The sequence below is a fragment of the Nelusetta ayraudi genome, unplaced genomic scaffold (genome assembly GCF_046127955.1).
Source record: "Nelusetta ayraudi isolate G7.1 ecotype Tasmania unplaced genomic scaffold, CSIRO-AGI_Nayr_v1 ptg000004l, whole genome shotgun sequence".
NCBI lineage: Eukaryota > Metazoa > Chordata > Actinopteri > Tetraodontiformes > Monacanthidae > Nelusetta > Nelusetta ayraudi.
This window is the reverse complement of record NW_027466054.1, coordinates 15,137,532-15,152,800: the sequence shown is the minus strand read 5'-3', so window position 1 is coordinate 15,152,800 and position 15,269 is coordinate 15,137,532. Positions and strand designations below refer to the sequence as shown.

Here is a 15,269-nt window from a genome sequence, read left to right as displayed (position 1 = left end):
CTGCTTATAAAGGCACTATAACCTCTCTGTCCCTCAGCATTTCTGACCAGCCGTCGCTGCCTCCAATCAATCCCACATTACCGCGAACTCCACTGAATTAAGGCTAATTGAAGCCCCTCCCACCTTCCTCGGAGGCGGAAACATCCGTTTAAATGCCTTTAATTTCATCAGCCGCCGAACTGGGTCCAACCCCCCACAAGGCGGTGTCCGCCCACCTCTGTCCCGCCGCCCTCGGTCCGTCTCGGCCACCGCTGCGATCGGCAACGCGCACATTACGCGCGCGCGCGCGCGCACGAACACTCACGCGCGCGCACGGACGGGAGGAGGACAAAGAGGCTGCGGGCTGGAAAACGAAACGGGCGACAAGCGCCGCACGCGCTACGGACAGGAAGTGTCGAGGGGACGAAGGAGGCACAGCCGCAGCTGGCGCACACCGTTGAGGCGCGTGCCGTGCCGTGCCGTGCCGTGCCGCGCCAAACCAAGCCACCGACGCACAGCTTCTCCCCCTCTTCATTATTCACACAGAGCCGCGGCGGACGTCCTGCGGAGCTCGAGCGGAGGTTCAGATGGCGCGTCCTGCGGGAGCGCGCGTGCCGTGACACGGCGTGATCCGCGCTCGGGGCTGAAGATCAGCTCGCGAGGCTTTTCGGTCGCTCGGTCGCTCGGTTGGCGGAAGAAGCAGGCATGAAGTTTGCAGCAGCGGCAGCGGTGCTGTGCCTGTGGCTGGCTCTGGGCAAGGCGACGGTCCGAGGTAAGAGACACAACACGTATTTAAACTGTTGAAAGCCGACTTGGAGCGGTTAGCAGGGAGAGTGCCTGTCCACTGGAGGGGACCTGGGACAGGGCGGCTGACGGCTGGCAGCGAGTGGAGTGCGATGAGAAACAGCCTCATTATAGCGTGAGAGACTAATTATCTGGTGCTTCCTGTCCGCAACTGTGCTTGGTCATGAGAAACGACCTTTTATTTCGTTATATTATATTATATTATATTATATTATATTATATTATATTATATTATATAGATAACAATGTGACGTCGTCCATGTTGTCAATCAAGTGAATTGCACTTCTGATTTTGTGCGGGGCAAAAAAATAAATAAATAAATAAAATAAAAAATGACAGGGTGGATGAGCGCGTTCATGATTTATTAAAGGATGTGAGCATAGCGCCCCCACGGGGACGCGTGACAGCGAGGGCGGCTGCTCAAGGCCACGGCGAAGGGCCACGCTATAAGGCAATAAAGGGGATCGAGATCACCGGGAGAAGAATTCCCTGACATAATAACAAGGCGGTGATTCACTTTTCCTTCAAAGCTTTGGGTATTAAAAGTTGATTTAATATAGTGCGACTATGGAGCAAGAAATGACAGCCTGAGTGAGTGTCTGTGTGTGTGCACAAGGCCATGTGTCTCTCACCACTCTAATCTTGAGATGCAATGACTCTTGGCAGCCTATGCTGAAAAGTGTCCCTGCAGTGCAGCAAATGTCTGGCGTTTATTTTTTTTTATTCTTCAATATATAAAGTGACTTTTATTGACATGTTGACTATGTTGTCACTCTGAAATCTTGGAAACTCCAACTCAACTTAACTCAAGGCAAACTTTAATCTATAGATAGAGCACATTTAGAAATGACCACACTGCTCTCCAGGTCAATGGAATTTGGATCCTCAAGATAAAAGTCACAGTGAGGGAACTGCTGGAACTGCTGGCAAAACGTTGGGCTGGAGTAAAGTACTGTAGGTCCATCAATGTGAGGTGGAAGACTGATACGAAACAGATGTGCGGATGGTCTGTGATGAACTAACAACAATTCTAAACGCTCCTTTAGCAACACGATTAGCTAGCAGGAGACAAATTTCATCATTGTCATCCTATATCATGTCTGTAATATCGCCAAGACAATGTGGGCACTGAAACCTGATCATTCCTCACAGATGCATTGTTAGTGCTCTCTTCTGCTCAAATCACAGTCCCAGTGACGATGAAGCAACCAGCAGGACTTGACAGGCCTGAAGGCCGACTGATAAGGTTAACCGTCGTGAGAAGCCCCGGCCGCTGCAGAGGCACCTGTCAGGTTGCATTGTGGGTGAGCTAAAGAGCAAAGATGTAATAATAGTCGAGCCTGCCGTTTTCCTTGAGCCTTGTTCCTTAAAGGGATAGTTCACTCAAGACTGGAATCTTGCCAGTTTTAAGGCTCAACCCCCTGTAATGACTGGTGGCACTGGTGGCTTTTCCTAATCCACGTGACCTTTCTTGAGTTTTATGGATGGGAGTCTACCATGGCCAGGCACTCCAATGTGGGGAGGAAAAAGGAGGAAAAATGTAACGTGCGGCACCTTAGTGCCTGTGCGATGGTGTCATCCAAACAATCGGAAGATTCAGCGGCCAGATTTGTTTTAAAACAACAAAGCTAACGTCAAATGTTTTAGACGTTAGCTAAAACACGTGAGCTAATGATTTTATTCAGTATATTAACTGTAGCACTGCTATCAAATTGTACACCTGCACCACACGCATGCAGTATGAAAACATGCTTTTTATCAGCTGGCCACAGTAGACTACCTTTACCTCTGTGAAACCCCAGAGTGGTTATCTGGATTTGAAGACGCCACCAATGTCCGCCGATGTGAGCGTGCTAATTAAATGGGTGAAATTATTTTTTTTAAGCAGACTGTCCCTTGAGCAACCCTCTCTCTTTGACGGGCTGGATGGGCCTAATTAGAAATTAGTGACAGCTGGCAGGAGAAAAGGCCAAAACACAAAGTGAACCTCCGGTTTGCTCGCTCGAGCATGAGACAGTGTAGCGTTGCTCCGCGTCTTGTCCTTGTCTTCCCCTCACGGCTGTGCATCCCGCGGCCGTCCCACCCCACGGCGAACAGATGGTGGCAGTTCGTCAAGGTGTGTGTGGGGGGGAAGGGCGGCGCGTTTTGTTTTGACGCACAGGGTTTTAATCACCGTGGGGCGCTACATGTCGCAGCCACATCCACGTAGTACACAGAATGCACGGCATAGTCATTTCCCCCATCCCCCCTTTCACTAACACACTGTGTTGCTCTGATCAATACTCTTTACTTCACACACACACACACACACAGACTAGCACACATCAGTCAGCCTCAGCGTGAGGGAGGAGGTGGCTCCTGCAGAGGAATCCAGCCACCGCTGGTCGAACAGCGGTGCCTTTCCTCGCCGCTGAGATGAAGGCCGCTTCCTGTCGCCTTGGCGGCCAGCGTTCAGGATCTCAGGATCCTGAACGTGTTAAGCCTTTACAAACTTGAGCGCTTTACTGCGTCGCTGATGCAACCGGGGGGTAATCTGAGCCCGACTGTGTTTGGAAACTCTCGGCATCAAACAGGCTCAGCGAGAAACACGCTTAAACAGGCAACGTGGAGGGAAATAAAGGTACACGGCTTTTCTTTTTTTTTCCTAACTGCAACATCGTGAAGCACTGCACCTCCACCCTCCACCCTCTAACACCACCACTCCCCACCACCACCTCTGGTGCGCATCAGTTGCACATCACACGGCGGTGTGTCACTGCGAAAGGCATCCCACTGATTCTGTTTAATCTACAGCTCGCTAGAACAACATCGTGACTGACTTGAAACCTCAGCGCTCAGACTCTGCAATAGATCCACAACTCATAAAAGCTTTAACCTTCTGCGCATTAAGAACAGATTGGCACAAGAAGTTAAATGCCAACTGCATAATTCAAAACAACTTCCAACAGTTTTTAATAAAGTGTGTTTGTGTCGCCCACCTGAGGCCTTTTTTTCTAATCAGAGGTGAACATGTCATTAAAAATATTGTACCAAAATGTTTTATGGAAAAAGGTTTGGTCCCTGCGATGAACTGGCGACTTGTCCAGGGCGTCACCCTGCCTTCGCCCTATCACAGCTGGGATGGGCTCCAGCGGACCCCCGTGACCCTGAGCTCAGGAAGAAGCCGGTATTGAAAGTGAATGGATGGATGGATGGATGGATGGATGGATGGATGGATGGATGGAAAAAGGTTTGAAGAATTTGTGAACGTTCAGCTTGTATAGTGTGTGCTGTTTGCTTCTTCCCGTGTGTTTCCACATTTCAGCGTTATCGCTAGCAGATCTGTCTGTATTCGTCTGTGTCGGACAGCCTAGCATTCCACTCAACAAGGCTATCGTAAGCTGGCTAAGCTTTGGATAAAATACATTTTTAAGGCAAATTTTCCAGAGTTTGCTTACATGGTTTGAAAAAAACAAAACCAAACGCACAATTATATAACTCTTATTACAATTTCTCATGAACGTTGCAACAGCATTTGATATTTCCACCTTCAAAAGTGGAAAAACGAAAGTGGTTCGATTTGAAGGCGCTACACACGGGCCTCAGTCTCATATTTACGTTGTATTTATAAATGTTCTATTGTGTGTTTCTAAACATGCGTCACAATCCAGTGTCACACGCTATGTATTTATAGCCTAAGCTAATTTGCCATCGCTGGGTGCACCTGATTGGTTGAGCTCTCAGGGTTACCCCCTCCTCTGCCGCTTCCAGGCTCTGGGGGCGCCTAGAAACAGCCGCCCTGGGTACCTGAAAACCATCGTTGCACCTGCATACCTACATGCATACATTTATGTTGCCATTGATTTTCTGTTTCACCGCCTTTTTGTTTTGCAGCGTCGAGCCAACTCTTGACTGTTGGCCCTCTCACCCAATATGTTCTGTGTCTCCTGGAGCCGAGTTTCATTTGATCAAATGCGCTGGATTAACAGAAAGATCGCTGAATGCAGAATTTGCAATCTGCGCGCCAATCGACTCTGAATGGAAACCTCGTGTCAAGCGTCAACTGAAGCAGCACGTTGGCCGAAGTGCGCAGTGTTTCCAGTGAGCGCTCAAGAGACAGAGTTGGAATGTGTCCTGTCCTCGTTATCTGCTTTGCTGTCTGCGCTCATTCTCCTTGCCCTAGTTAACTTCTCCTTCTGGTTCGACCTCTACCAACACCCCCCCTCTCTTCCTCTGCTGACTCTCAGACACTGAGGGGAATTGCTCTGGGTCACTTTGTCTCCCTCCTTCCCTTATCAGCTCTCTCCATTCCGCTCCATTCGCTCTCGTCCGAGAGGCTGTTGGTTTTTGGAGCCTCTCCTTCCCTCCGATTATCTATCCCACTCTTTCGCAACTGCCAAATATTGTCCCCATATAATGCTGCGCAGCCGGTGCGAGTTTAGCGCTGATAGAGCTGCGGAGTCACCGTGGGAGGCTAAAAGTGCAAATACCACATCATGCTTCTGGCGCATGCATCTTTTAGAATGACTTGCACTGAGCGGGAGGCTGGGAGAGGTTCTGCGTCTCGCCTGGGGAGGTCGGAGGAGACGCGCGGCTCCATGTGAGCAGGCTGGCCCGTCAGCGCAATTGCCTACTGCAAAACTCCGGACCGCTGACAAGCCTCTAAACAGACTAACCGAACCTGACTAATAGCTCCTGCTAATGGATTGTCATCCCTTTACTCATTTTTTAAATATAAAACAGCGTCCTTTTGCCCAAAGGTAGGAAGACTCTCCAGCTGTAGCCTGATGTTTGAGATGCATGACTGGTTCTCAAGGCGGGATGAATTTCAAGTCAGTGGGCGTTTGCGTCTCATGCAATGTACAGAAAGAGGCATAGGGACGGGGGTGGGAGGAGGGGCTGGATTCCCACAAGCAGATTCCCCAATGTGAGGGAACTTTTGCGGTGCCACAACAAGTTAGCGACAGTAGAAATGGCTCCATTAAAAAATAAGCAAAACGAGCTTGACTGCCCACAGCTTTTCCACATACGCCTTCTTCTCTTTCTAAAGTTTTTGTTGTTTTTGGACACAGGGCAGCAAATCATCATGGTGCTTCTGCTGTGTGTTAGCTTGCAAACAGCCTGCGAGTTTTCCATTGACACTTGTCAATAGCCGAGCCAGACAGCCGCACCCTGCAGGCTCTTCTCGCGTTGTAAACGATTGACTCGTACATTTGGAGCTAAAGAGTTTTTTTTTTCCCCGAAGAGACCCAATGTCTCCCGCCTGTCTGCACTCCAACTTGCCTGCTCCCTCGTCCTGCCTCTCCAGCTCGGCGGCGGCAGCGGCGCCCTTCTTTTACCAACTCTCATGTCTTGTGCGTGGCTGCACAGAACGCTCTGAGCTCGGCTCGTCTCCCCTGGCGATTGCTCCGTCTGAGGCGATCATGTCAGCGTGATCATTTCGTCGGCCCTGGGAGTTCCGCTGCGCTCGCTAGGCCGTGACCAGCTGTCAGTCCGCGGGCTTGACAGCGTGCGCCGCGCAAGTGCGTTTTTCCAACCCGAGTCTCGCAGAGGAGCTTCGCTCGACGGATGCACGGCTGTTTCTTTGTTTGTGCGCTGTTATTTTTAAACCAGCAGCAGTGGCGTATCTCTTGTGTGCACATCTGTCTGTGTACACGAAGACTAAATGCCTTAATCACATGTAAATAACATGTAAATAACTCACTACGTTACAGCTGCAAATCTGCAAATCAGAGGCTGACTTACAAAGAAGCGTATTGACGCCCTCTAAAAAAATAAAGTTTTTCAGATAAAAGGAACATCATCATAACACGACTGAGGCCATTGTTTTAAGGAGACGATATGCGCAGATTTGAATGGAATAATTCAGTATTATGATTAATTATCATCAGCCACCAAAGCTGTACTGTCTTTGGCACAGTTGTTGAAATACAACAAACTTTGCTGAAGGCTTGAGGGTCATACGTGGTCAGAATAGTAGTTCTCTCATTGTTTTTTTTTTGTTTTTTTTTTTTTTTTTAAATTACCGCCTCCTCTCCTGTGTCCTTCCAGCCCAGGAGGACTTTGTGTCGCTGGCCGAGCTGGAGGACTCTCTGCTGAGGAACGTCTTCCGGGGCTACCAGAAGTGGGTGCGGCCCGTGCAGCACGCCAACGACACCATCACCGTGCGCTTCGGACTCAAGATCTCGCAGCTGGTGGACGTGGTGAGGAATCGAGAGAAATGATGCGCAAAGTTGGAATCGCTTCTATCCAATGTTTTATTCATAGGGAGAGGGACCTCTGCGGGATGTGTTTGTATGGCACGTTGGGAAGCATTAATAAGCCTGTTTTGTTTTTTCTTTACTCAGTTAAACCATGTCGATGTGGGAAGAATGGATAAGAAATTTCTCTTCGATTCTGAAAGAAAAAAAACAGAACTAAACTGAAGTAAACACAGGCAGATGTGATGCATCTGCCTGTGCACCACCCATGAAATATTTATTGCTAAAGACAGCATAGACATCTTAAACAGCCAAGACAGCAGATCACATGATGAGCGCCCTTCAGCAGAGTGAAAGCAGACAGACAGCTGAGGCTTTAATGGTTTCAAGAGACAGGCGCATCACACAGTCTTAAGTTGCCTGCACTTAAGGAAGCTTTTTGGATGTAGCGTAAAGTGAAATATGATGAATGTTGCTCTCAGAATTATGTCAGAGGCAACAAGAGAGGAAGCAAGCAAGTGAAAGAACAAACGAAAGGCGTGTTTCACACAGGAGAGAACAAGAGGGCAAACATACATAAGGTAATATTTGAATATCAGCATAGGTGAGTCGCATTACATGCAAAATGCACATTTTCCAGGCTTTTATAAGCAGGAGCCGGACCTTTTAGAGCAAATGAGGAAAAATAGATGCAGGTCAGTGTCCGGAGTGGACAGTTGTGGATGGAGAGAAAGTTCAACGGAAGAGTCCCAGTGCAGTGTGAGGGGGCGTGGCTAAACTGGCAGGAGGCCTGAAGACAGATGGGTGAGGAGAAAAAGGTTAAGAGAGAAGGTCGCTCTCAAAGAAGCACAGGAAGTAATGAGGCCATCAGTCTGAGAGGAACCAGTGCGCATTTATTATTTACACAAAGGATGCTCTCGCTCTCTCTTTCTCTCTCTCTCTCTCTCTCTCTCACACACACACACACACACACACACACACACACACACACACACACACACACACACACACACACACACAGCAGCAGCAGCATCTCGCACATCTTTATCGTTGACCACATTTTTGACCTCATCCGGATCAGAGACTTTACCCCCGATAAGACTTATGAGAGTGCCCTCTGCTGGTGAAGTTCCATGGTTTCAGAAGCCTATCCGGGTCAGCACAAGGGCGCCCTCACTTGCTTTCACATGAGTAAAAAAACGAAAAAAAACGTTGTTGAAAATGAGTTCTTCTATGTTGCAGAACATCAGTATTGTCTCGACCTTCCAAAATTCATTCATATCAAAAATGAAGTGAAGATGGACCGTCATTACCGTCGATAGAGCAGCACCATTTTGTTTTGTTTTTCCTCTGTCATATATGATTCGACTTAATAGATATGAATTAACAAGAACTTTTTCTGCCCAACTTCAGGACGAAAAGAACCAACTGATGACCACAAACGTCTGGCTCTGGCAGGTAACTGCGACTCATCGGCAACCTCACTGTTTCGCTGATTGGACAAGCGATGCCTTGAGTTCTGTCAAAAGTTTTGAGTGCAGTAAGAGTGCAGTGGTAGAAAAGTGTTAGTAGAAAAGAACTAGAAATAAATGAGAGAATGTACAGCGTAGTTTCCAGTGAGGGCTCCTGAGCTGTCTATGGTCCTGAAATGAAATATGTCTTCCTACAGGCTGCGGTGTATAACATTAACTCAAATCTTAGGACATAGAGGAGAATGGGTAATAGATCAATATAGAAATAAAAATAGATAATGCGCATACATTTCACATACATCAACTGTCACAACTAGTATAAGAAATCATGGAAGATTAGACATTATGATTTTTTTTTCAGAGTAAAGTCACCTGTTGACCGTATTGTCACCGTATTGATTAAACAAAACACCTGATAAATATGTTCATTTGTTTGCAAATGCTTTCCTCTCGCACACTGCCACTCGCTCTTCCACACCAGGTCTTTCATTCCATTACACTTTGTCGCTCCAAACTCTGGGCAAAAGGGGAGTCGAAGTGGGTCCTTTTCTGACGAGTTGTGAATTTGACATTTGGAAAGGAATGGGTCGACGTGAAGCTGAAGTGGAACCCTGACGACTACGGAGGCATCACCTCCATCAGAGTGCCTTCCGAGACCATCTGGCTGCCCGACATAGTCCTGTACGAGAAGTAAGTCATGCGTGTGCCCCCGCCCCGTCGCTAACGCTCGGGAGGCGCGCCACCTCATGCATACTCGACTGGCGCCGGAGTGACCTTTCAACGCCAACCGACACCTCCTCTTCCCCTCTTGTCTTCCCTCCCTCCCTCCAGTGCGGACGGCCGCTTCGAGGGCTCCCTCATGACCAAGGCCATCGTGCGGTGGGACGGGACCATCACGTGGACGCCGCCCGCCAGCTACAAGTCCTCGTGCACCATGGACGTCACGTTCTTCCCCTTCGACAGGCAGAACTGCTCCATGAAGTTTGGCTCCTGGACGTACGACGGCCACATGGTGGACCTGGTCCTGGTGGACCACTACGTGGACCGCAAGGACTTCTTTGACAACGGGGAGTGGGAGATCCTCAACGCCACGGGGGCCAAGGGCAGCAGGAGGGACGGGGTGTACTGGTACCCGTTTGTGACCTACTCCTTCATCCTCAAGAGGCTGCCCCTCTTCTACACGCTCTTCCTCATCATCCCCTGCCTCGGCCTCTCCTTCCTGACCGTGCTGGTCTTCTACCTGCCGTCGGACGAAGGGGAGAAGCTGTCGCTCTCCACTTCGGTGCTGGTGTCGCTCACCGTGTTCCTCCTGGTCATAGAGGAAATCATCCCCTCCTCCTCAAAGGTAAAGATCCCAAAAAAATTGCCCGAAAAGTTCATCTTGGAGTTTTCTTGCTCTTCCAAAAAAAAAATCAGTTTGCCTCCGTTTGCCTGCTGCTCAGTTATCCTAATTGAAATCTTAATTGCGGTGTGCTTTAATTAACACCGGCAACATCCACAGGCCCATCAATTACCCACAGCTTACACCGCGTGTCAACTTAATTAACAAGCAATCAGTGGGGATGAGAAAGTGCAGAGTAGTTGGAGGGAATTGACGTCTGGGCTTAAAACTGCTGCCGAGTGACGGAGGAGGAGGAGAATCCAGGGCGGAGCCACTCGGCTGACTGGCGCCTCTGATTGGTCCCCAGGTGATCCCTCTGATTGGAGAGTACCTGCTCTTCATTATGATCTTCGTCACCTTCTCCATCATCGTCACCGTGTTCGTCATCAACGTCCACCACCGCTCCTCAACCACCTACCACCCCATGGCCCCCTGGGTGAAGAGCCTCTTCCTGCAGCGGCTGCCCAGGCTGCTGTGCATGAGGGGCCACACTGACAGGTAACGCCCATGGGAAAAAAAGAAAGTCATCTATTTCTCACAACTTTTCCCACATCCACTTGTTGACTATGGGGAGTTTTGGGTCCCTTTTGGAGTGACACTGTGCATAATCACAACCTTCTGCATGATGCCAAGGTGGGCGGTTTGCTGCATTTTATTTAGCTGCCATTTTGTTGGGAGACACCCTGACTTCAGATCTGTATCTGATATGGAGCTTAAACAGAAACCAAATTATTTTTTTTCTCATTTGATGGCCAGTTTTGTCATCATTTTGTAATTACTAAGTCAGTGGGATCCATTTGCAGAACTAATTAAGTGAAGGGTGGTCAAAATTAGGCATATTCAGTCCAGCAACACAACCATGTGTGTGTGTGTGTGTGTGTGTGTGTGTGTCTGTGTGTGTGTGTGATTCATTTTCTTTTGTTTCTTGGCAAAAACGTCCCCTGAGTATAAACTGTTTAAACTCTTTCAACCGGCTCTCCTCCTGGGATTTTACAACTACTGTCAAATTACCCCTATAATAACATCGGACACTTTATTAGAATATTGTAAGAGGGAATGAATAAAACATCAAGCGGCTTTTTTATTTATTTATTTTTTTCCTTTTCTCCCTCAGATACCATTTCCCAGATATGGAGATGCACAGCCCGGAACTGAAGGCCCGCAGGGGGGCGGGGAGGAGGGGGGTTCCAGGCCAACCCGCCGGCCTGCATAAAGGCTCTGTGGCTGGGAAGGAGGACGAGAACCAGGCCTGGCTGGACATGCTGGAGAAAGCCACCAGTTCAGTCCGCTACATAAGCAGGCACATCAAGAAGGAGCACTTCATACGAGAGGTTGCGATTGTTGAATGTTTTTCACCAACACGTGTCCTGCTAGCAAAAAGTCACATTGTTTTTGTCAGAGTTTTTTGTTGCTTTCGCTCAAGGCTTGTTTTTCTGCCTCCGTCTCTCCTTGTCTCTCCGCCTCATCCAGGTCGTCCAAGACTGGAAGTTTGTGGCGCAGGTGATGGACAGGATTTTCCTCTGGGCCTTTCTCACCGTGTCAATACTGGGAACTGTCCTCATCTTCACTCCCGCACTGCAGATGTACTTCAGCACACCTTGAGAAACAACACAACACGAACCAAACACGTCTCTCCTCCCCCCCTGCTGGTTCAGAAATAAGCTGTACATTTGTACTTTAAAGATTTACCTCCCCGTCTGCGATGACTTCAACTGTTACGTTGTGGATGCAACTTGTCCTTCTTCATCAGGAGCCGCATGCACTGGAGTGCAAGGGAGTGAGAAGCAATAAGCAGGTTAAAGTAGCGTGTATGATTTGAATATTCATGTATGTAGAAATTGTAACATTGTAATAATACATGAAGCAACATGCACAATAGCACTTCATGAATAATGATGACTTTGTTTTGCGTGTCGCCACCATGTTGTCCAGCCAGCCGCACTCCTCAGTAAGAGCTGTCGTTTGATGATGATAAATAAAATAACTCTGGTGTACAAAACAAACATTTTGTGTTTTTGTTTGCATTTGCTTGTACTTTTGGTTCATGAAGGAATCATGAAAGACAAAAATATTCATACTTTGTATGTAAAAAAAAAACAAATCGAAGAACATACAGTGTATAATGAATATTCACAACCATTTTAATGAATATTTAATTGCCTGTTAACACAAATGATGAATCAGCCAGTCATAGCAGCAGCTCCATCCAATTAGTCATGTTGATGTGGTGGTGCTGAAGTTGATACGGAGCATCAAGAATGAGGAAGGAAGGTGATTTCAGTGACTTTGGTACCAAACGGAAGGTGGATAGGACGTATAGAGATGATCGCTAGACAATTCGATAGGTAATAAAGTAGTTATTACAAAATATTGATTAAAAAAAAAAATCAAGGTATTTCATGGCACGGTGGTTACAGCGCATGTGTGTCAGGCTGTGCCTGTGGATGTAACGACACGTTGTGACCACTGGGAGGCAGCAAATATCTTTCACCAATAAAACATCTCTTTCAAATATCCACTTCAAATATAATCTCTGAGCGCACGAAAATACATAAACAAACACAACAACATCAAATCCACATAACATCCTGCTGTCAAAACATCTACATCAACATCTTATTCTCGGTCTATATGTGCATTGATCCAGGGAATTGTAGACTAGAGAGAACTCAAGAACTGGATACATTACTAAATTAATTACTAAATCAAATCCACCAAAAAAAAAGGCAATTAATTATTCTTAATGTCTGATTGTAGATGACATGGTCATCACCTGCAGTGATTTTCTCCCAGCCGTCCCGGCTCCTTCGCAACCTTCCGCTTCACAGCTGCTGCAACTTCTCAGCCTTCAGGCTGTTGTCACCCAGCAAATATTTCCACAAGTGGCAGTCCCCGGTGATGTCACTGCGATTTGTGCTCTGGCCTAGTTTTTTTTTTTCTTACTGACTTATTAAAAATGTTTGGGCACGCCACAGTGGAAGTGTCTCCCGTGTTTGCTCGGCACTCACGCAGTCTGACCTCAGTCTGCTCCTCTATTATTCACAGCCACGGATCTGACTCAGGCAGACAGGTGTGTGTGCCCGCATGTGTGCGTGTTCGTCTTTAGGCTGGAGTGTGTCCTCGTGCCCTTATGAGACAGGATGGGAGAGTGCGAGAAGGGCAGAGTGTCTGCGGTGATGCAGACGCACAGTGACGGAGCAGGGTGTGAGGCCCAGAACATCCTGTTCAAGTGGAGGAGGTCGTTGAAGAACCTTCAAAATATCGCAGAGGGTCCTGTCTCATCAGCTGAAACACTGTTAATGCGAAGGGAAAGTTCCTTGAGTATTGCAATGAAAAACTGGTTTGGGTTTGGGTCAATGAGACAGTAGGACTACATTCTAAACTTTTGGTTGATTTCACAGACCAAAATCTTCAAACACAAATAGTAACAACAAGCAAGGTGAAATGCACAACTGCCAATGACAGAAAAAATAAAATGACTTCGTGTCTCTTTGTAGACATGCTTAAAATATTCCTGCAAGAAAAAGTCCAAACTGTGAAGGCCTTGACAAGGTGGAGTTTTGGTGGAGAAGTGAATTGACCGCTCCGAAATGGAAGAAGAAGAGGACGCCTCAATAACATGGACATGTGGGACACAACTGGATGCTTTGGCTGAGATGTGACAATATGACACATATGACTGATATAACACATATGTTTTGCTGTGTCGACAAAACTTTGGACCAAGTGCTGCCCTCACATGAATCAGCCAGTGGAGAAACTGTCCAGACAGTGAAGAGAACGTTTGGACCACAGGTTTGGCAAAATCACAACTCCTTGATGGATAATCCACTGCAGGAGCAGCTCACCGTGCTCACCGTCTCAATGATCTGACCACAGCTGAGCCTCTCCCGGCTGTGTGTAAACGCTGCCACATGTTGAGTTAAAGCCACTGCACATTCAGGCAAGTGGCCACTAATAATATAATCTTCCACAGCCAAAACATTTCAAGCATCGACCAGCTTCTTCTGCTCCATTGTGCAATTCCCCGTCACTACCCTGCTGACTTGGCTCACTTTCGTAACCTCCTTCTCAATCCGGCTCGACCTACATTCACGTGTGGGCTGCAGTTGTTAAAACTCACCTTCCCCCCCGCCAACAGGGGAGACACGGTGAAACTGATGTCGAGCCGCAGATGCCAACGGTGCAGATTTGACCTGTAAAGTAAATAAAGCATACATTATTTTCAGGGGAATAGGTCGGTTTGTGGAAAACAACATTATCCGCGGCATCACATCTGTTCCCAGCGCTGAGAAACAGAGCTCATCTGGACGTCGGCGGAGGAGGTCTGGCTCGCGTGTTTCTCCACGAGGTCAATATCGGGGTGGGGGGGTGGGGTGGGGGGTATACATTCTTAATGAAGGAACACCAGGCTGTATGTCACGGGGGCCAAGGTTAAGAGGTTCCAGCTCTGCGGTTGCAAGCAGCTCGGGCAGCCGATCGAACTGCCTGGAACAATGGTGGGTGTGTGATTCCCGCAGTTCAGGTTGAACAACGGGAGGGTTGAAGGTGCTGCGACGCAGCTCGACTTTGACTGTGCGGAAGGTGGGACGAGGACGGAGAAACTTTCCTTGGGATGTTTCTTTTGATTTAAAGTTGGTTAAAGAGTCGCAACAGTACACATGTCCGATGTGGGAACGTCTCCTGAGTCACATGTAGTAGTAAGGTAGTAACTCACTTACTTGCGCGCAAATAAAACCGCATGTTCATCTGTGTTTCAGGGGGGTTCCGGCAATGAGCTATGAGCTGCACACCAAACGGTTGTCGGAAGATAAAGAAGGGAGCCAAGCAGTGACTCTGTCCTGTTTAGTTGGCAGTAGAAATGTGGATTAAACAATAAAATCCTTCCAGGGAGTCGGCGAGGTTAAGGACATCGAGGGAGCGCTCGTAAAAAGCCTTACTGCCTGCTGTAAAATTGTAATCGATGATAAAAAACAAAGTGGGACCTTCAGAGAGAGAGACTGAAAGAAGAGATCAGATTACATTCTTTTTTTTCCCCTCAGTGTGACAGCTGATCTCTGTCCAGGGCTGACAAATACAGTTTTGATTTCTGAGGAAGTAGAACAGCTACAACAGGAACTGTGACAGCACTCTTGTTGCAGCTGGTTTGGCTACAACAAATCAAAACTGAAACAAATTGCTACACTCATGGACAGAGATATCATTTCTGCTCTTAAAGTGTAACATTTGATTTACAGTTAGTAGCTTTCTATCCTCCTTGCACCCTACATGCAAAGGAACATTTTAACAACATCTGGACGTCACAGGCACTGGGTTCTTCTCATGGCCTCCGATCATGCTTGCAGTCCTTAAATGCATGTTTATGATATTTATGGCACAGCCTTGGGGCTTTGCTGCGTTCAGTATGAGTCAGCAACGGGATGGGATTTTTCCAAGGAAGAAAAAAACCTACA

At 47.7% G+C, this 15,269-nt stretch overlaps 1 protein-coding gene across 1 annotated transcript; it reads left to right on the top strand.

Annotated features, from left to right (window-relative positions):
* Positions 1-202: 202 nt before the first annotated feature.
* chrnb3a (cholinergic receptor nicotinic beta 3 subunit a) lies at positions 203-11,813 on the top strand. Its single transcript, XM_076037132.1, has 8 exons — positions 203-751; positions 6,815-6,966; positions 8,377-8,421; positions 9,016-9,125; positions 9,267-9,780; positions 10,124-10,314; positions 10,931-11,147; positions 11,287-11,813. The coding sequence occupies exons 1-8, from the start codon at positions 685-687 to the stop codon at positions 11,416-11,418; spliced, it is 1,428 nt and encodes a 475-aa protein (XP_075893247.1). The 5' UTR covers positions 203-684; the 3' UTR covers positions 11,419-11,813.
* Positions 11,814-15,269: the final 3,456 nt, after the last annotated feature.